The 22,030-nt window shown below is 40.7% G+C and overlaps 1 protein-coding gene and 1 pseudogene across 9 annotated transcripts in view; one reads left to right on the top strand and one right to left on the bottom strand.

The window, feature by feature from the left end:
- Nucleotides 1-22,030, top strand: part of CUNH3orf67 (chromosome unknown C3orf67 homolog) — a 334,462-nt gene that overhangs the window by 199,944 nt on the left and 112,488 nt on the right. For 5 of the 9 annotated variants that reach the window (XM_023715803.1, XM_023715800.1, XM_023715795.1 and 2 more), the window contains 5 exons: nt 8,093-8,229; nt 8,691-8,853; nt 10,254-10,370; nt 11,610-11,732; nt 14,241-14,572. In XM_023715803.1, the coding sequence (XP_023571571.1) occupies nt 8,093-8,229; nt 8,691-8,853; nt 10,254-10,370; nt 11,610-11,732; nt 14,241-14,572 (872 nt within the window). The remainder of the gene's footprint in view (nt 1-8,092; nt 8,230-8,690; nt 8,854-10,253; nt 10,371-11,609; nt 11,733-14,240; nt 14,573-22,030) is intronic. The other 4 variants (XM_023715798.1, XM_023715797.1, XM_023715796.1 and 1 more) reach the window with 4 other exon arrangements.
- Nucleotides 3,517-3,991, bottom strand: LOC105742233 (annotated as a pseudogene).

The raw sequence follows: 22,030 nt of genomic DNA, 5'->3' as shown, positions 1-22,030 counted from the left end.
TCAATTAAGACTCAGGACATATGAGAACTTGTACTGTAACATCATGTAACTCAGTAGTGTCCCAAATTTTCTGATCAAGAAGATTATGGGGCCAACGAGGAAAGTGATCGATGATGTAGAGTGTGCCTAAGGAGAGTCACATGGAGAGAAAACATTTTCTCGTGCTTTCACAGAGAGCAAATTGGCCAAGCAATGGCCGTGACTCAGCCACATGGCTGACACTGACAAAGGATCTACAAACTGAGGTACAGGGTCTCTGGATAAATCCTGAGGGGAGTTGACTGACCTTATCAGATACAAAAGCTACAAGTCTTGTTACATAGGTCTTGCTTTATCTTGATCTCAATCATCCAGCAGAAAAGTATAAAAACAAAGTATAAGAAGTAAAGCCATGCTGTTATGTTGAGCTGTAGGGGACCCAGGTCAACAGTTTCTGACATTGTCAGTCAAGTGGAAGATCCAGTACTATTATGGACTGCTGAACTATTTTGGAATATTTTGCTTAGTTCACACACCTATAATATTTAAATGATGGAACTAATCAAAAAGGATACAAATGAATGACCATTTTGTATCTGTGTATTCAAAATGGTTAAGGTAAATATATAGCTCTGTTCTCTTAATTCAATGAATAGAGGGATTTGTTCTAATAATGTTTGTAAATAGGCTATCATGTCCGCATCTTGTACAACAAATAACCACTAGGAAGACAGTATGCAAAGTGTTAATTATTGAAACTGTCCTATCAATTTGATTTGAAACTGTCTCATTGCTGTTTGTTTCTCAATAAAATTATAAACAAAATAGATTTATTGGTATATTTGGTACAGGGTTTCATTGCAGAGCTCACACTCATGGTAATTCTCCTCTCTCAGCCTCTCCAGCACTGGGATTGTAGGCATGCGCCACCACACTTGGTTTTGGTGGCTGGCACAGTGTGCTGGGGGTTCTGGGACTGGCACAAAATGCGGTATCGGGTATCAAACCTTGAACTGTACCCTGGCCAGACAAGTGCTTAGACTGCAAGCTATCTTCTCAGCTTACATTCATTTTCTCACATAAAATTGTCATAACTTCAATGCCATTGTTATCCCAATTTTAGGGATAAAGAACACAAGATTTAGAATGAGTAAGTACCTTACCTAAAATAATAGCACCACGCTAGGTCAACTTTTATATTTTTACATTCTTTGTAACAACACATGTACACTGAAATAAAAATTGGTCCAACTCAAAGACTGGACTTCAGTGCCAGCTTTGCTTCTGATTTGATTATTAGATAACAAATGTAACAGTGGAACACGACCCTGGAGTGAGTAGAATTGAAAATTCAGCAGAGTTTTCTGGTTAGGCTTTGGATACCCTTCAAACTTAAATGAATATAATAATGAAAACATGGTATCATGAGACCTGGATGGATGTTTATTTTTTAAAATACAATTAGAGAGTAGACCCTCAGGTTTTATAATTTAACTACAAAGTCCTGTAACCCTCAGTAAGAGTAAAATAATTAATGGTAACATCTCTGACCTATGCTGAGTTCATTTTCCACAACTCAAGGAAATTAAATGCCTACAGCATGACTTTAATCTTGATGTTTAAACTTATTTTATGCATATTGATATCAACTCTTAAAAGGGCTTCTTTAGAATTGAAAGGGCATGAATTTCTGCTAGAAGTTTTCTCTTATTAAGATTTTCTCATAATGGTAATTTTGTCCCTTCTACTTTTTATTTAAGAAACCAAACATCTGAATTACTTCTAAGTTTTAATTAGGACCCTGCTCTTATACATGGAGTAATACGTTTATAGAGATAATTATGGCCATTGATGTGATAATAAACAGTTAATAAATGAACCAGGTTTTAGACCGGGCATGGTGGTGCACGCCCGTAGTCCCAGGACTGGGGAGCTGAAACAGGAGGACCACTGCAAGTCCATGCTGCATAGTGAGACCCTGGACCAAATACATTTTTTCTAAAGAAAAAAGAACTGGGTTTTAAATTTTTTGTGTTAATTGTAATAATAAGCTTCATAGAGTCTGTTAATTAAAAAGATCCTAAATAGTGAAGTATTACTGTGCTCTATTTTGAAAAGAAGAAAAAGTATAATGTTTTTTTAAAAAATCAATTTAAATCGAAATACCCTATGGTAGATAACTCTTTAAAGATATCCTATAGTGAAGTCTCTCAGAAACACTGAATAAGTTACACAGAATGACATCTGATTTTCTGTGATTGAAGGGTTACAGCATATCAAATTTAGATGTATCTTAATCGCTATTAACATGTTCATTGCTAAGCAAGAGAATCCTCTAATAAGTTAAAGATACTTGGGAGTTATTTTATTTATAAACGTTCATTATTTTTTATGCACATTCAGTTATTCACTTTGTTGAAATTGTAGCTGGAACTGTGTCAGTATGATTGTCAAAATTCTCCCTGCCCTCAGTGTCTTCATTTCATCTTGCGTAGTATCCATAAGTTTTATCATCACCTACCATGTGCTAAGCTGGGCTCAGCAGATGGGGGTACGCAGGACCAAAGCAAGGGTCTTTTACTCAAAAGAATTTCAATTAATTAGGAGGACTCTGAATTGAGATTAAGAATGTGCAAAACATCAAGGAGTGGCAATTGTCCTTGTAAAATACATGAGCAAGATCATTCGTAGCTGAGTACTCCCCAGAACAGAAGGCGGGCTGGCTCTATGCTGGTGCAGGTGTGCCCTGTAGGCCACACTGTCTCGTAACGCCCTTCACAACTCCACAGCCCTCTCCTTTAGGGAAAGTCTACCCAACCAGGGAAATAAATAATCTTGAGTTTGTTCTGCTTGATTGCAGAAAACAAAAGGATATTTATCAAAAATTTTGCCATGTGGTCTGCAATTTGAGCATTCTTTCTTTCTATTATTAATCTTGAACTAAAACAACTATTCAAATAGATATTTATAAGCGGCTATGGAAAAATAGCTGTGCACACAGCCAAGTCTGTCTTGTAACAGGAGGACATTTCACTTGTAGCCTGAGTAGCATCTGATTGCAGCACTAGGGCACTGCTACTGTGGGGAACCCACTCTTCAGACAGACTGGAGTGGCCCCAGCCTATTCAAGCTTCTTTCTTTTTTAGACAGTGACTTCATTTCATCTTGCATAGTATCCATAAGTTTTATCATCACCTACCAATGACTTTATTGTGACAGGGAAGGGACAGAAGCTGGAGGTCACCTCCCCATAGTACCCCTTACCAGCTACAGCCCTGAGAGAAGCAGCAGCATTGGGCTGGTCCCACCATCCCCTGGCAGTGAAGTCACGTCCTGAGCACTACCCAGGAGCTTTGCTATGGGTGAAAGCTTGTACTGAGTTACACTGCACTATCTATACTACCCAGGGGTCCATTCCCCAGGTGCTTCTGAATAAAACATCAGTTGTACAGCTCCTCTCTTTAAAAACATTCTGGTCAGATAATCGTGCAGAAGAACAATCCTGCCGCAGCACACAGCAATGGGCTCCAGGTGCAGCTATGAGGTTTGCTCCAGGAATTTCACTTACTGCTCCCAGGCTGGGAAGTGCTCTGCTGGCCGGTTGTACGCGGTCCACACTGGCTCACCCACAAACAGCCTCATGGCTTTCACATAGCTCTTCTCATCCAGTGTGAAGTGGTCATAGATGTCGCCCTTCTCCATGGAGATCCGGATCCACTTGTCCTCCTTGTCCCTGACATCAAAGTACTCACTGCCATCCAGTATGTATTGGATTTCCTCATCCAGGTACAAGTGCTCTATGTAGAACACCTGGATCTTCTCCTTGAAGTTGGGCAGTCTGTCCTTGAAGATGGTGATGATTGTCCATCCAGGAGTAGCTCCTGTCCCTGCAGATCTGCACCAGCTCTGGGTCCGTCTTGTGCTTGTCAAAATCCAGCAGGCAGTCAAGGTCGAGGAGGTGTGGCAGCTGTGGATTGTCTGTGGACTCATCCACATACCAGGCCTGCACCATCGTGGTGTCTAGGCTGCAAACCCAGGCAGGCAGTACACCATAGGGCCCAGGGACAAGGCAAGTACCTTTTTGTGTGTGTGTGTGTGGAACTGGGGATTGAACACAGGACCTTGCACTTGCCAGTCAGGTGCTTATTCTGCAGAGCTATCGCTCCAGCCCTCCAGGCTTCCTTCTTGATACACTTAAAAATCACAGGTAGATTTTTCTTAAAATGAAATTATCAGTGAGTGAGTTGTTTTAATCCAGCTTCCCTTCTGACCCTTTTCACATAGTGACTCATTCATTTTGCTCAGCAAGAATCTAACATGTGCCCACCGCATGTCACACACTGGGCTGGTTTTGGCATTTTTGGGTAACAATAGGACTATGATAATTATGTTTTGTTTCCTATTGTACCTTTCAGATTTTATTCACTCTTTCAGGTAATTACCCTCTCAAGACAATATGATGTTTACACATATGGGTCTGATTTATTTTGCATATGAGTATGGTCTCAAGTGGTATCCATTTACCTGAAAAAGACTTAAGTTTAGCTTTCTGTATAGATGAGTAATACGCCATTGTATAAAAACACCACATCTTCTTTATCCATCCTCAGTTGACAGGCATCTGGGTTGTTTCCAAGATTTATCTGTGACAAACAGCACTGCTATCAACATGGGTGCACATATATCACTGTGGCATGATGTGTCCAGTTTCAGGGGAAAATCCCTAGGAGGGGAGTAGCTGGGTCGAAGGGGGCCTCTAATCCTAGCTTTTTGAGGAATCTCCACACTGATTTCCACAGTGGTTGCACCAGTTTACACTCTCACCAACGGGGAAGAAAGCTTCCTTTTCCCCCACAGCCCCTCCAGCATTTGTTACTGGTTCATTTCTTAATGAAAAGGCCACTATGTTTATAACTACTGTAATACATAGTAATCACAAAATCCCATAGTCCCAGGTAAAAGTACACTGCTGGCAAGTTCTGAGAGGAAAAGCTTATGGAACTCCGTATGTTCGGGGAACTTCCCCCATGAGAAAGATCCAGGAGGACACATTTAAGGAAGTGATTGTTGAGCTGAGACACAAAGAGCTTTTGGCCACTGGGCAGCACCTAGAGATGCTCCCGCAGCCAGTGGATTTCAAGGGCTAATCTGTTGGGAAAAATATGCACTTAGACAAAGCAGATGCAGAAACATCAAAGAGAAGACAAAAGCAGAAAATGAAAGGGGTCAGATCGGAAGACATGCCTGAATGGTTCATACAGGTCAGGTGAAGGGCATTCTTTCTGGTCACTGAGAGCATCATGTGAAGGAAGGGAAATGACTCAACTTGACTTCTGTTTGTGTCAGACCTCTCTGGTTATGTTTTACAGAAAGGATAGTGCAGGACAGAAGAGCAAACCTTATATACTTATAAAGAGCTTTGTGACCATTTAGGAAGGGAGGATGGTCACCTGGGTGATGGACCCATTGGGGACACAGGAAGAGGCAGACATGGAGTGAGTGTGGAAAGGGTGGCAGAGGTGTCCAGCTGCTACCGGCATTCTGATCACTCATTCAGTGGGCCAGGTTTCCATTTACAGTCTCCTTGAGCCATTCAAGTAGAGCTGGTTGAGCAGGCCACTGTATGTGGGCAGCAGCACTCAGCACAGAGAACAGGGCAGAGATAGAAACTGGGGAGTTGTCTGAGCTCTGGATCTGCCTGGCAGTGTCTAGAAGAGCTGTCCAGACTTCTGCTTGAACACCTTCAACATGTCAAAAAGTTCACCATCTCAACAACCACACATGCCTTAGTTAGAGAAAGGTGTTCCTTATTAAAGTTCTACTATGAGTCCTGATTCTGTCTTTTAGACAAGGGCTGAGGGTCTCTCTTCTACCTTATAGGGCTTCAGGAACTTGAAGAAAACTAGCACCCCTTCAGGCTGTCTGTGAAAACTTTCCACCCAATTCAGCCATCTATGCCCTGCCCACATCCTCAACTGCATTCTTAGTGCAAGTGCAAAAATAGGCCACCAGAAAACCGTCCATTCAGCCACATGAATTACCTCCACTGGGACCCAGATATCTGCAGTTTCCTGAGTATGGCAATTTCACAGACCTCTGTGCCTTTTCTTATGCTCCTGCTTAAGAGTGCTTTTAAATTCTGTCCCAGTGGAGTTTCACTTTAGGGCAGAGGCTAGTGAGACCAACCAGCTCGCTGGAAGAGTGGCTTCAAGTGGAAGTAGGGGGAGGTGGGCAGAAGCTTGCGTGTGTCCAGACTTGGAGGCAGCGGGGGCTTCCTCGGCGCCATTGCCCTGCATTCAGGTTGGTCCTCTTTTGCAGGTGAGGCAGGGGGCTGAGTGAAAGCCCCTCACCCTCAGCTGCTGTGTTCAGCTAATCCAGGGAGCTGTCTGTAGTCACAAAAACCCTAAGTGTCATCTATTGTGAGTTTGCTAGGGCCAGTCAGGCACCCAGGTGCTTTCGGCTAGTTGTTTCCCCCACGGGGTCTTGTACAGCTTGTCCAGGGGTAAGAAAGAGAATGCACAGGGGATGATGGATGACGATTTAGAGGCTAGGAAACAGTGTACACTTCTCATATTCCAGTAACCCAAGGCAGTCACATGGCCCATGTAACTTCAGGGCAGCGCAGACACACAATTATCTGTGAGCCCAGAAGGAAGGGTGGTGGGATGTGGTGTGCACACCTGGGACACCGGGGAAATGGGGTGTGTCTTTCATGGCTTCTTTTCTTCTTATTCTTAAAGAGAATAAAAATAATTTTCAAAAATAAAAGCTATAGAATTTTAAAAAACAAGATGATAGGAATTCAACAATGGTTGTTATATTGCATATTATGTTCAAAGTAGTTGTTCAGACCACCAGATATAAGCATGCAAAATTGGTCCCCAAAACTTAAGCATTAGCTGTGCCTTTCAATAAAACAATAGAAATGAGTAACAGTTATCTTAGCTATCTTGTGTGTGTACATGTCTTTACTTGTTTTCTTTTTCTTTCTTTTTTATTCCTCCTTTCTCTCATCCCAGTTCTTTCCTCTTGAGCAGTTTCTTTCCCTTCATAGTATCTGTTGTATCTTTCAGATTTTAGTTAGTCTTTCAGATTCTTACAGTAGGGAGACTATCCGATGTCTACACATGCAGGTCTGAATTCTTTGTCATCCTTGTTGTTGTCTTTTTGAGACAGGCTCTCACTGTGCAGTTCAGGCTGGCTCTGAGTTCACTTTGCAGCACAAGCTGGTATCGAACCCACAATGATCCTCCTGCCTCAGCCTCCCAGGAGCTGGGACTATAGGTGTGCACCACAGTGCCTGGTGTGTGGGTCTGATTTATTTTCCTTATAAGAATGGTCTTCAAGTTGCATCCATTTATCTATAAAGTTTTCTATCTTCCTTTATAGATGAGTAATACTCCTTTGTATAAAAATACCACATCTTTTTTATCAGCTGACTGGCATTTGGATTGTTTCCAAGATTTAGCTATGACAATTGTACTGCTATAAACATAGGCGCACATATATCACTGTGGTATGACGCTTTCAGTTCTTCTGGAAGAATACCCAGGAGGAGACCAGCTGGGTTAAATGGGCCCTCTAATCCTAGCTTTTTAAGGAATCACCACACTGATTTCCACAGTGGTTGTACCTGTCTACTCTCCTACCAACAGTAGAGAAAAGGAAAGTCTGTTTTTCTTTACTTTTTTTGAAGGAAAATGCTTGAAGTAGTGATTCTCACATGAGAGTGTACAAATTACTTGCGGGGTCTTGATAAAAGTACTCTGGCCCTCCCCTGCCTCAAAAAAAAAAAAGCTCTGATAGAGGAACTCACATTTTAATAAGTGTTAAAGAGAATGAATGGGCTTGGTGACACAATTCCCAGCTGCTTGGAAGGCTGAGGCAAGCAGATTGTAAATTCAAAGTGGAGGGGGCAGGGAGGGCCTGAGTTCAATCCCTGGTTCTGCCAAAAGAAAAAAAAGTTCAAAGCCGACCTGGTCTACTTGAGACCCAGCTTCAAAAAATAAAAGCCCTGAAGAGGGAAGAGACAGCTCACACAATGACTCTGAAGAGCACTTTAGTGGCATTTGGCATCACCCGTTAACAGGCAGTTGTTACTTGCCTTTAACAGATCAGTTCATCAACAGAGGAACAAGTAGCATACGGAGCAGTAAAAATCAGGATGTTTGTCATATCGCCTTTGGGTCCAGAGTTCTTGGGCCACCTCCACCGTGTGGCAAAAGGAATCACCTGATGCTCTCCACTGAGGTAGGAGCGAGGGCTGAAGTCCAGCCATGGGGTGGGGGATTGGGACACATATGGTGAGCACATTATTTCATCTGCCTCTAAAAGGGCACTCGCCCATCTATGGTCCGATGCTCTACGCTGAACAAATTCTAAGGTGCTGGTTTTCATTTTGAACGTACTCTGAAATTCCGATGTACACAATTATTCCTAAGCTAATCCTATCTACTGAAGATAGAATATAGCAAAGAAACACATTTTAGCGTATTTTAACCCTTGTGCCCTGGAAGCTTGCCTTTCCAATGTTTTACCTCACATTATTTTTCTCCTTTCATTTTAATTGTAATACTTCCCCTTGCATGATTTTTAAACTCATTTTCTGAAGTTCTTTTTTATCGTTCAAATATTTTCTGCTATGTGGATTCTATAGGAAATAAATGTAACACATATTTTTAAATGTGCGGATTAATTTATTTTCCTTATAGACACTAAGATCTGTTGGGTCCAAAAATAACCGATCCTCCCAGCAGCTCACAGTAGAGAAGCGTGTTCACAGCGCAGAAATGTCAGCCTTACTGATGCCCGAGACCGAGGAGCGAAGAGAGAGAGAAAGGGCTCGCCAGGTGAAGCCGACTGCGCGCATTCGTGGTAAGAGCCCTGCAGAAAGACTGCTAGCTGGGGAAGTGGCGAGCGGTGCTCTTGTTAAGACAGAGTGGAAGTTGCATTCATGACTATGTCTTAAGCCCCGAGAATTACCAGTGAGTAATGAGAAGGGTAGCAGATGCTGAAATGGAATTCTTTGGGCATATATTATCGCCTGGAATTTACTGTTGTATTTACTGCATTATTTCAAGTTATCACAGTAATTTTTGATCTGTGTTATAAAAATACTACTAAGGGGCCGGGGAGATGGCTTAGTAGAATAAGTGCTTGCCTAGCAAGCACAAGAACCTGAGTTCAATTCCTGGTTCTGCCAAAATAAAATAAAAATACTACTGAAATAAATTGACTTATAATCTCTATAGTTTGAGAACATTTACATTTTCTTAATTTATTTTCATCTTTTAATGAATTTCTTTGATTGTAGACTCCTCTTTATCTCGTCTCACTGGTGTAAAAAGACCTCATTGGATAAAGAAAGGACGTTATGTTCAAATAGAGAGTCCAAGCCTAACAGAGACCAAAAGTGACCTATAGAATTCACAAGAAAGAAATGAGCCCAGAACCCAAGACTTAAGCTCCCTGTTAGTTTTCCCACCATTATTGTCTAACTTTAATGAGAGTTAAAAGAGGGAACTTGAATTCATTTTCCTTGACTTAGAAATTTATAATAACTGTTGCAGACAGCACTCACCCATGAAGTAAAATGTGCCGTGAGGAACTGAGTAACAGAGAGAGGCAGTTGCAGCGTATGTAGCCCAGGAAGGCCTTCATCTTCCACTCTCTGTGCCTCAGATTCCTTGTCCCAGTGTGGGGCTACCATCACTCCTGGCACTAGTAATATTAACCAATAATGGCTGCCTCAGAGAGTCACTGTGCAGGGAGTCTGTGGGAAGAGCAGGTAGTGTACTGTGGAAAGTCCAAAACTGCGCTCTGCAGTGCGTATGAGAGGCTGCCCCGAGCAGAATGACTTCAGGCTGTGTCTAAGGCACCTCCAGGTTCGACCTTCATTCCCAAGAGTTCTTCAGGTCACTGCTCTGAAAAGTCTCGTCAAAAGTTCACTTTTTAAAAAAGAAGTAATTTTTGTGTATTGGCTGTCAAATGTCCTTTTTTATATATTTACTATAGCGTGTTGCATGGTATCATCTATTATTTGTAGCTCTCTATTAGTTGCATAAAACCAGGAGTTTTGAAAACATTAAATGAACCTGACATTGCAATAGAAGTAAACACCTGTTTATACGAAGAAGTTTTTGATGCAGCTTCATAGTACGTTAAGATGATAAATGAATATTCTCATTATAGTAATAATTTTATTTGCTAAATTATTTCAAATGATACAATCCTTTCTGTTCTGGCTTTTGTTCTTTCGTATGAAAATGTCCCAGCTGATCTGCCTATTATGCACCCACGTCCCCCTCAAGAACTTTCAGCAGATAAGAATAATAACCGGAGACGATTTCAGTTAAGAAGTACCAGCAGAGAAAGGACAGAGACACCCAGCGGTATGGCGTGATTTCATTGTTATCGGAGATCTGCATATTATACAGAGCAATGGAATCTCCCTGCAGGTTGTAAATTTTAAAGGAATATGAGCCAGTTCATTTAAAATATAAATGTCTGTTTCTTTAGGGATTATGGAAATCAGATGTTCTGCAAAAGAATTGCTCTAGAATCCAAGTAGAGATTTGCTGGATCAAATAGGCAGCTCTACAGACACAAAGGACTTGTGCTTTCACTCTGAAAGGCTGCATAAGATCCACTTACTGGGGGCCTTTTGTTGTTTTCTAGTGGCCCAGGTGTGATAAAGAAAATTTTGGCAAACTTTACTAAAATTGAATTATTGTAATTTTTTCAGATTTAATTTATGTCTTTTCTTTTTAAATTGGACTCTTTTCAGATAGTTTGTTACATTTTCTGTCTCTCCACTTGGGTTCTTTGCCATATAATATAACGCAGCTTAAAATTTAAGCTCTGTAACCAGTTAAGCGTTAGATTAATGTCATGGCTTACACAGTCATTCCTTTAAATACTGGATTTGAGAGGCCGGGGAGATGGCTCATTGGAATAAGCACTTCCCTTGCAAGCTCAAGGGCCTGAGTTCAATCCCCAGTTCCACAAAAAAAAAAAAAAAAAAAAAAAAAAAAAAAACTGAATTTGAGGTCTATGCATGTAGATTTGTGTATATGTACAGTAGTCTATCCTGAGTCCAGCCCAAAGGCTGTCACGTATACACGTGCTAAGACAGTTCTGCAAAATGGTAGAGCTCCTGGTGGCTAAAATTCAGCCCACCAGGTTTCACATTAATTTTGTGAAAGAGTAAATAGGAAAACTAATTGTATGGTAATACCTACATCCGTTCTCAGAAGGAGCTAAAGAAAAGAGCTTGATGTAAAGAAATCTGCTTGGTAAGAATTAGAATTTTTAAAAATTGATCTTATGTAGAACCTCTGGAAAAAAATAAAAGATCCTTTAAAAATTATGAGTTGGGGAATTATTCTTATGTAACCCTGTCCCTGTGCAAATATCAGAGAATGTAAGGCGAGCTTCTACAGCGTGTGGCTGAGTTCACCTTAAAACAACCTACTGAAAATGAAACTGCATATGCTCTCTAGTGTTACCTCTCTTTGCCTTCTCAAGAGTCAAGTGCAAAATTAACACCAAATTAATACCTTTCGTAAGCTACTTTTTATAAATATGAAAAATGGCAATAAAATGAATGGGAACTGTTTATTCCAATAAAGACAGTTCTTCAAGAAATAACAAGTATGAAGATGAAGCAATGACTGTCCTCACTACTACGAGGCAACAAAGCGAAGAGACAGTGAATGATGGCGCTTCAGGACACCTTTCTACTGACCAGGCGGGTTGGTGTCTTTACTGTTAATAAAATACAGTTATGCCTAATATCTAAATTCCAGTCATCTTTCTATGCTGTGAAGTAAAGCAAACATTTGCTGAAATTTTGCATTTTTTATGCATCTCCTTTGTTAACCTTGATCTTATATAAGGCTTGAATGATGAAAGAATATTTTTATTTTAATGCCACTGTTACCCATTAGAATGAAAGTTTAAAGGTATTCTGCAGTATTTCCTGTGACAGTGTCACTCTCCCCAAAGACCGTCATCCCTTGTTACCTCTCCCTAGTCCTCTTTAAAAATGAAGACGGTGGGACTCAGCACCAGTCCATCAGCCTATCTTGCCTCACAGATGTGTACAATTTTTACAAAAGCAAATTGGTTTTCAGCATAGGAAAAGGGAAAATAAATGAAAATTGTTTGTAGTTTGTCAGTCTTATTTATGCAACGTTAAAACCTTCATTAAAATGTTAGGCGCAATTAGTGTCTCTAGCATAAATCTGAGTGTGTAGAAAAACTAATTAGATGTTTAGGTGATCATTCTTGCATTTATCTTGTTTGCTGAAATATTGTGATTACACAGTAATTTACATATTTCCTAAGGAAACGCACCAAATTATTCATTACAATTGATATGGAAATACTTGAGGAAAAAGTACAAATTCCAACAAAGCATGTGGTAGTGAGATAATTAGAGTGAGTTTAGTGTAAACCGCCCCTTTGACTCTGACTTTTCGACAGTAATACGTTTGGCAGTAGGTCACAGAGATCATTCAGTTGCATACTGAAGAGGACCAGCGTCTTCTCCAGTGCCCTTTGCGTGTCTGCGTGTGCCTGACGCAGCCTTGTGTTTGTGGCGCACCTGTAGTATACCCGTGTGTTCCCAGAACCATGCGGAAGGGTGAGCAAGCCCACACGAGTGCCCAACCAGCTGTGCGCTCCTCCTGCCACAGCTGACTCGGGGCTACCTGCGCCCTCCGAGAATGGTCAGATGAAGTGGATTCAGCCACCAGCCATGTGCACTAGAGATCCTGAGCCTGAAAATATTAAAGCTTGTCCCCAACAGATTTTCTCTGAGACGTGTACATGTATCACCCATTTGAGCAGGCCAGTCAGGATATATACTGGTAGCTTTCAGTTAAGAAACCAGTAAATACAATTGTGAAATGTTTTGTATTGGTGCCATCAGTGTTTTTGTTTTTTGTTTAGGTTTTTGTTTTGTTTTGTTTTGTTTGGGGTACTGGGGATTGATCCCAGGACCTTCACACTGAGCCACATCCCCAGCCCCACCCCAAGCCCTTTTCATTCTGTTTTGCAAGGGGTCTCACTGAGTCACCATGCTGCTTAGGCTGGGCTTGAATTTATGCTCCTCCTGCTTCCACCTCCAGGAGTCCCGTGATTACAGGCTTGCACCACCATGCTCGACTGGAGTGCTACTTTTATCTGAAGTGTTTTCATTTGCTTTGCTTTTACAGTATAGGTTTTAAGGTTAGCATATCTTTGGTCTTTCTTGGTTTCTGTTATTGTAATTATAAACATAGTATGATTCAGGAGTCAGTTATAAATTACCACATCCATATTGTGGTTCTACACAATAAACTTTACAAGGTGTTTACCATTTAAACAATACAGCAAAAAAAGTAAATTTTAAGAAAAACAGACCAAATGGAGAAAATGCTCAAGTCTTTCCTGTTGCCATTCTAAACAAGAAACTAAGCACATTGTAATGGTATTTATTACATAGCTTTATCTGTCCAAATTACCTGGATCATGGTTATAAAATCTGTCTCAGTGTGGTATAGAAGATTAAAGTTCTGTAAAGATCAGAATAAATACATCTCCACTGTAGCATGCAGTATTTAAAGAAAACCAATGATGTACAAAAAGTTTCATGTCAAAATATTCTCCTAAAATTAGAGGCAAAGGTGCTTCTACCAAGCAAAATCCACTATGCAGACTAACGTGTCTGTGAGCCTATTACTCAAAACGCCTGCTCAGCTTTGTCTGAATTGCCCTGTTCCAGTTGGCAGGATGGAGAGAGACAGGGCGTTGAGAGCCTTCCATGGATTCCTGTTTTCACTGATTTGTGATCCACATAGGGACCAGAATTTTGTTTAAGAAGCTTATTAAATACCATACTATCTCCCTGTAGTAAAAAGAAAATTTTAGTATCTCAACCTTTTTTTAAATTCGCAAGGTTTTTTCCTTGTGGAATGTCACATTAACGAGGTGTGTTTGTCATAGAGAACTTGCTGGGAGACAGGTGATAATTATTTCAGACGTTCGCATTTCCAGCGGTGTTTCAGCTCCCACAGAGGAGTGTAAATGAGCTGCCTTAGCTACGGCCCCTGACCCGTGGGTTAAATTGTAACTTGCTAAAATTGTCTTCCTTGGCTTCTGCCTCATTTGGTTAATTTCTGTTTCTCCAAAAAGTTTTAAGCCAGTTACCTGCCTGTGATACCGATACCGTTTCTGGAACACTGCTACTCTGATTTGCCCTTTTTCCCAAATGTCAGATGAGTGGGTGTTTCCCGAACGTGATTGCAGCCCCCGCCTGGCCTCTGGCCCACAGTCTGCACATCCAGGCGACCAGCCCTGCAGCAGTCCCCACCTGGGGCCGGACACCGGCCAGGACCGTGAGCAGGACCACTGTGCAGAGGAGACCCGGGTTGCCACCAGGGACGTCTTCACTTTCGCATCGAGGCCACGATCAGCACCTCATGGGAAGACGCAGAGTATGTCCCCAGAGGGGTGCCCATTTATTTTGGATCTAGAAGAAGATACCAGTGTGACCAGGATAGACTCCCATTTGGAAGGTGATTTTTATGCCGGTGACAGCAGTGAAGAGGTACGCTGTGTGATGAGTAAAGTAGTCTCAAAGCATGGTTGTTCCGTTAGCTCCACGGGCTCTAAAACTGGTTGAAATGAAAAGGGAGGAGTCAACTGCTATTTGGAAAACTGCCGCAGACCGCTGTGTGAGCCAGTAGTTGCATAAAGTTGTTATAGTAACTCAACTTGCCACTTTTACTAACAGCCAGTTTTATTGTTAGTTATGGAAGCTAGTTTGGGGCTTGGGTTTTTGTTTTATTTTCATTTTACTGTTTGTCTCACAGAATGAAAGAAATAATATGCCATTCAGTTACACAATAGCAAGGCCAGTAAACACACCTTCAAAACACACTCCATCTCTGGGAAACAGTGGTCGAGTTGCTTCGCATTGTGAACGGGCAGTTTTCTGGCTTCCTCACTCCCCTGCCGTCTTTTCACCCTAGACCTATTAGGACTCATTATTTTCTGTGTGGTCCCAGAATTTCAGGAGTTGTGCCAATTAAAGTTTGGGTAATGAATCATGAATTAATCCTGGGACTTGCCATCTAGGAGGTTTTCTGCTTGGAATTATTTAGAATACAAATATGTTATAAATTAGTATATTCATTAAAAACCTGTTTAAAACTTGTTAAAAATCAAACTAAATATAGTTCATAATATTTACTTGAAACCTTTATGAAAACGTCTTCCTTCTATGGAATGAATTACCTGTGAAATTTCTTTAGCTGTATTCGTTATGATGACCATTCATATTTGTTAGAAAAAATAATTTTAAACAGAATACAGTCAAGTCAAGGTTTAATAAGAACATATAAAACATTTTATTTGTAGATTATACAACTGAAAAATATCCATGGATATTTATAAAACTAATAACTATAAGAATCTCCTTTGGACAGTGGATTATCAAGTAATTCCATAGCTCCTACTCTCAAGGCAGTTGAGACTACAGTGGGATTCTTCAGGCAGTAATTAAGAGTTTTCTCAGCTTTTTTTTATGTATTTAGGACAGGATCTACAGGGTCTCAGAATAGATCAGACTCATAGTGATCCTCCTGTTTTCAGCCTCCCAAGGGCTGGGGTTACAGGAGCGCACCACCACGCCCAGTCTCATTCCCAATCTCAGCATGCCCCAGGGGCAGGGCTGGCAAGGCATCCTGGGGATTGAACCCTGAACCCCGGCCACTGAGCTCTGCCTCAGCAGGCACTTTAGTCTGCTGAGCTGTCTGGCCGGCCCAAGTTTTCTCAACTTTTAATGAGATTTTTCAGCAAAGAACATGGATACCCTTATTTCTGCATGTGATGAAACAATTCGTGATACAAAACCTAAACCGACCGCAAACACCAAGTAGTATGTTTGATACTAGCATCTAAAATGTGGCTTTTGGATTCCTTTGTCCTTTCTGCTCGGAAAAACACTAATGTGTGGTAAGTATAACATGGCATTTATCTTCAGCGTCTGGCAGTGACCCTGCCCCAGCAACCCTGTTACAATATAAATTGGTTATTCGGATCGGTTAATTCGTATCATTTTACTGGGCCAGGACTATCCTTTCCCCTGTTCCTACCTTTCCTACCTATCCCCAAAAAACTTACTCTGATTGTAGAGGTCTCAAACAGGGAGCAAGCACAAGTTTTCTGGGAAACTGTGATCTGGAAGACTGATGAGGACCGCGCCTTGCATGACTCCTGAGGAACTTGGCTCTTTGTCAAAGGGCAATCCTTGAGGAGCCGCAGAGCGCCTCGGTGCGGAGGAAGGAAATGAGCACTAAGTGCTTTACGCTGGTGCTGCTGTCTGTGCTCGCTCTCGCTGCTTGCTGCTCCTGACATCTTAAGTGTCTGTTATGCAGACAAGTACTTACTATCAGCTGTATAAAATAAATTCCTCGCGAGCTGCCCAAGTCCTCCTGCCATGCCGTGCCGTGCCGTGCCGTGCCGTGCCGTGCTCCCCTCCCATGCCACATGCCCGCCTCTGCACTTGCCTGTCAGCGTGGCCAGCAGCACACATGGAGCCCGTGACGGGACCATCTTGTTGCAAAACCGGCCTGGGCCACCTTTAGCCAGAGCGCAGAGTGGCACACAGGGACACAGGCACCAGCCTTGCCACCTTACCGAGCTTGGGGGGTTGCTGTTAGAGAAACTAACAGGATGCCAACCAAGATGCAAAACAGAGCAAACAAAAGTGCTAGGGTATATTCAAATAGGTTCTAGAATTTGTGTGTTCTTTGCCACATTGGCTTTCTTCTGTTTTGCTTTTGTTTCTCTTGTGTTTTTGATACTTTCTTTGACTGTGGGGTAACCTCTGTTTATTGACTGTGTGAGTATGGGAAATGGAAGCTTGCTTCCAGTATTCACGCACAGCTGCTGAGGAAAAATAAGCTTAATTTAACCATTGTTACCACAAGAGGATTATTTCAGAGCGTTACATCCTTGGTGTAGTTGGGGTTAAAAACGTGTTATGTTATAAATAATTGTGAGAAAATCAGTAGCATTATACTACTGACAACGCTTGAAGCTTATAACTTGTAATTGAAAGACTTTGATTTTAGACTAGTGAGAATTTTTCAAGGGAAATTAGATAAATTCAGTAGCATATAAACTAGGGAAGATAAAATCGTGTTATAAAAGGGGAAGAGCGCGCATTCAGTAGCAAAGGCTAAGTAAAGTAGGCCTTCAGTGATGCATTGTCCTTGTAGTTTCGGTTGCTAATAATTAACGCACATCTGAGAGCTTAGTGTGAGAGGCGCAGAAGCGGAGACTTCTTGCATATACTCTCGTCTTCCTCTTTGCTTAGTGTGTAGTTTATTCCCTGAACTGCCATATCTACTAACACCTAGCACTCAATTGACTTTGTAGTTGAACTTCATATTTGAAAAGCACATGACAGAAACATGTGTCATGAGGAACTATAAAATCAAAACTACTATTTTTTTTTTATTTTTCAACAAATAATACACTGCATATATTCTTCTTAGTGGTTAATTGCTGTACAAGATGCAGACTTGTGATCCTATTTACAAACACCATTAGAACAAATCATTCTATTCATTAACAGAATGTAACTATATATCTATCCCAACCACTTTGAATACACAGATACAAAATGGACATTCATCGGTATACCCCATTTTTTCTAAGTTCCGTTATTGAATATTATAGGTGTGTAAACTCAGCAAAATATTCTAAGAGTCCAGTAGCCCATAATAGCATTGGGTCTTCTGTTTGACTGGCAATGTCAGAAATTATTGACCTGAGTCCCCCACAGCTCAACTTAACAGCATGGCTTTATTTCTTATAATTTCGTCTTCATACTTTTCTGCTGGATGGTTAAGACCAAGGTAAAGCAGGACCTATGCAACAAGAGTTAAAACTACTATTTAGAACAAATTATCTTAGGAAAGCTATTGAATAGAGTGTTTCACATGATTGAAGCAGTTGGAAGAAACAAAAGCAAGCTAGTCTGCTTCTGTGTCGCCTTTCAGGCCTTATTCCAAACATGGCTTCTATATACACCTGGTTTACAGTAATTAGCTTTATACTAACATTTTATTCTTCCCTGATGTACTTTTTACTCTAGAAGTGCAGTCCTATCACTTTTCCTCATAAGTCTGTGTATCATACATACGAGACCATGCAGTTTGTCGTGTATAGCAGTCCACACTGGAACATTGTGGCCCTCCACATTATTCATATTTGTACACAATGTGTGAGAACTGTCACGTTCAGATTACCTAGGAAGGCTCGAGATCTTCCCTCTAACTAGCTGTACGAGAGCCTGCAAAGGACAGTACACCAACAACAGATTGCAAGGCCCACTCCAGTCCTTTCTCCCAGCTTCCCTGGTGGTGTTGCTGTCAAGGTATTTTTGGCACTCAGCAGTGTAGTTATTTCACTTTACATTTTTTTCCCGACAGAATATATTTCTAGATTATACTATAAGCCCAGATCTCCATATTAAACTAACAATTTTGAGTTGCTGTCTCACATAATCTGTGTGTATACAGTAGAAAGGATATCAGTCCATGTGAAGCTGCTTATAATTCTGTATAAATTTTAAAAGTTTCTGAATGACAATGTATGTGTTGGAAAAAATGGGAAGACTTTTAATACACTGCCTTGAATTTTTGTTCATGTATTTTATGAATTATAACATAGCACATTCTCTAGACCTACCAGGAAAATTTAATCTTTATTCTGTATAAGTAATCCTTTCAGGCTATTCACGTGTGTCTTTATTCCTACTGTTAAAGCTCTCCTCTGAGAAGTCACAAGTCTCTTGGTGAGGAAAGTTATAAAGCACTCTTCTGCTTAGAATCTAACATTCTATCACTTTTGCTAAAAGATAAGACACTCTGCAGATATTTTTAAAAGTGCCTTTCACACTATCACAGCATCTGAAAGAAATTTGGTTGTGGACAGGAACAAGAAATCTTAAAAGTGTTATCAGTTGAAAGATCATAAAATCTAATGTATTGAAAAATATTATCCATCTTGAACAATTACAGAAAACCCATCATTTTCCCGAAATATTCTTATGTCCTCCCACGCAGTCCCTTCCCTGACACTTCTGCTGTGACGTATCTGAGGTATCACCAGGTCAAGATGTTCACAGAAAGTGACTTGGCCACCCTGTTCACGACCAGGCATGATGCAGGCAACTTGCTTGCCAAGACCTGCCACATCTTCCTTTCACTTTATGTTTATAAACTAATAAAACGCATTATAAAGCAACACTATCATGTATCTCTGTCACCCAGAGAGATCTCTGATATTTTCCTAGTTTCTTATAACGTTCAAGAAAAAAAGCACTTCTGGAGGATAAACACTGTGAGGACAGTTCAGCCATACTTGGACAGTCACCTCGTTGTCATCAGAGAATAAATGAGTCTGTTTTCTTTCATGACCGTCTCTAGCTCCATTCAAGAGGACAGCGGCGCTGTCTGATTGCCCGCGCAGCTGCTCCTGTACTGCTGCCGCCCCTTGCGGTGCCCCCATCCAGGCAAACTCCGCTGCAGATCTCACACCTAAAGCAGTGGACAGAAGTAAGAACTGCAGACTCAACTCAATCCCAAATTCAGCACTGCCATCCATCCAGAGTGTGTGTGAACACTGCAGATGTGTTTTACTACAGAACTTCTAAGAATGTGAACGCCGACATTTTTCATGGGGGACTCAATTGAAATACAGATAAGATCATCTACTCTAACGAAGGCTAAAATAGCATTCTGTCCTCTTCAACATTAAAGTTGTGAGACAAAAGGCCCGGGCTCATCTGTTCCAAGTACATAGCCCTCAAGAGTCATTAAAATTATCTTTTCAAAATTACAACTCAGCAAGAGGAATCCGTTTTGTGCATCCAGAAATTATTGTCCCAATGCCTATCTGCGTGTCCTTTTAAGAAATCTAATTCAACAGAAAAAGCGCAGGCTCCTTAGGGAAATCATTCCCATCTTCAACATTCATATGCTGTGCTACAGTTAATCAGAAAAACTCTACTGATGCTCCTGGCACTGGGGTGTGATTGAATATTTAACAAACAAATGTTTCTGAACCCAGAAGACAAGCAGTTCAAGAGATTTGGGACTTTTAAAAAAATATATTAAGTTAAATCAAAAGCAAGTTGTATTTGTTCTTCTGAGAAACAAATGAACAGGTGATTGGAATATGAAAATAGCATGATAACTTCTCGGCTACTCTGACAAATTATATTCAGTGGCTGCACAGATTTATAGTAGCTCACTGACAAATTAAGGAAAAAATAGTTATTTTTAAATCAGATTGTAGTCCCAAGTTCTCATGTATGTAACCAATGTATAGATATTCTGGAACAAGAAATTAATCCAGAAACATGTTAAGCCCAAATGAATTACATATGTGAAGTCAACATATGAGACAAAAGCATTGCTAAAGAAAAGAGTGGAAGCTGGGCACGGTGGTCCACACCTGTAAGCCCCGCGCTCCGGAAGGCTTAGGCTGGAGGATCGCCCCTCAAGCCCACCCTGGGTAAGTAAGCAAGACTCTGAAAATGCAAAGTAAAAGGACTCGGGCTGTAGCTCAGTGCCAAGACCTTTGGCTCAACCCCTAGCACAATAAAAAAGACAAAAGAATAGGGTTTTGCCATTGCCCCACTCAGTAAATGCCATACAAATTTTTATTCTCCATTTGTTTCCTCTCTAAATGAGAAAGTAACCCAACCCAAATCAAGATGTTAATTAGATTTAGTGCCATACATATTGTACCGCCTTTCTCAAACTTCCCAATTCCCTTTCTGTCTCTGGGATAGAGGAGTGTTGGTGAGTCTGAGGCCAACATAGGCAAGTCTTCCCCTTCCTGTCTAGATTCCCAGTTTTTGTTTTCCTTCTATATATTTAAATTAGCATGGAAGCATAGTACCGTGAAAATATACTCGCCAGGGTATGCAACTAAATCCATCTTCTCAGCTAATTTCCAAACTAAGATACAGCTTAAGAAAAATGTGAAAGGCACAGCTTTGGCATTATGTGTAACATTTACACATACTCATAAATATTTCCATGTACACAATCATGCTTAAGCCAACCAAGGAGAAATGTTTTACACCTGAGTGTAAAGGAAGAAAAGCCTATATGGCCACAAGTAGGAAAAATAGACCTACTGAGTGACTTGATTTTCATAGGGTTTTCTAAATGATGTAGCCATCTGAGTGATGTATTTGTGGTACGTAATGTTCACAGTCCTCGTGTGCATTTGGTACGCACACATGCTACATCTTCATTCTCTGCTCATCCCCTTTCTTGCCCTCATCACCCCTCCCACAGCAGTTGATCCCTTTCCATTTGAGAAATGCCTGTCTCCCTATTGTGTATTACTGTGTCCTCCGTTAGTTGGTTCTTTATTTATAATTTGGGTTTCTCATATAAGAAAAATCATTTTCTTAGAAAGCAGCATTTATAAGCTTGTATGTCTGATTTATTCACTTAACATTATGGCCTCAGGTGCATCCTTTTTTCTTACATATGATTCAAGTTGGTCTTTCTTTATGGTACAGTAGTACTCCATTGTGTATATACCACATTTTCTTTATTCATTTATTGATGGGCTTATACATGCTGCTCCCAAGATTTAGCTGTTATGATGTCTTTGACATTTTCAGGCAATTTCTACTTCTTTTTTTGAGAAGTATCTGTTCCTTTTACTTGCCCATTTTAAGATCAGATCTTTTATTTTATTTGGGGAGATCTTATTGGTATATTCTAGAGTCCTCTGTCAGAGGAGTAGCTGGAAAAATGTTTTCCCATCTGATAGGTTGTTTTCACTATTGATTCTTTATTTTTCTATGAGGAGCTTTTAAATTCGATATGACCTCAGTTGTTGATTCTTTGTGCTATTTAGTTTGCCACCAGGGTTCTTTTCAAAAGCTCCTTGCCTATGCCAATGACTTTAAGAGTTAATGATAATTAATATTCCAGCAGGTTAAATGTTTCTGTGTTAACAGTTA

The sequence above is a fragment of the Octodon degus genome, unplaced genomic scaffold, assembly GCF_000260255.1.
Source record: "Octodon degus isolate 3935 unplaced genomic scaffold, OctDeg1.0 scaffold00043, whole genome shotgun sequence".
Lineage (NCBI taxonomy): Eukaryota > Metazoa > Chordata > Mammalia > Rodentia > Octodontidae > Octodon > Octodon degus.
This window is presented reverse-complemented; position numbering and strand designations above follow the sequence as displayed.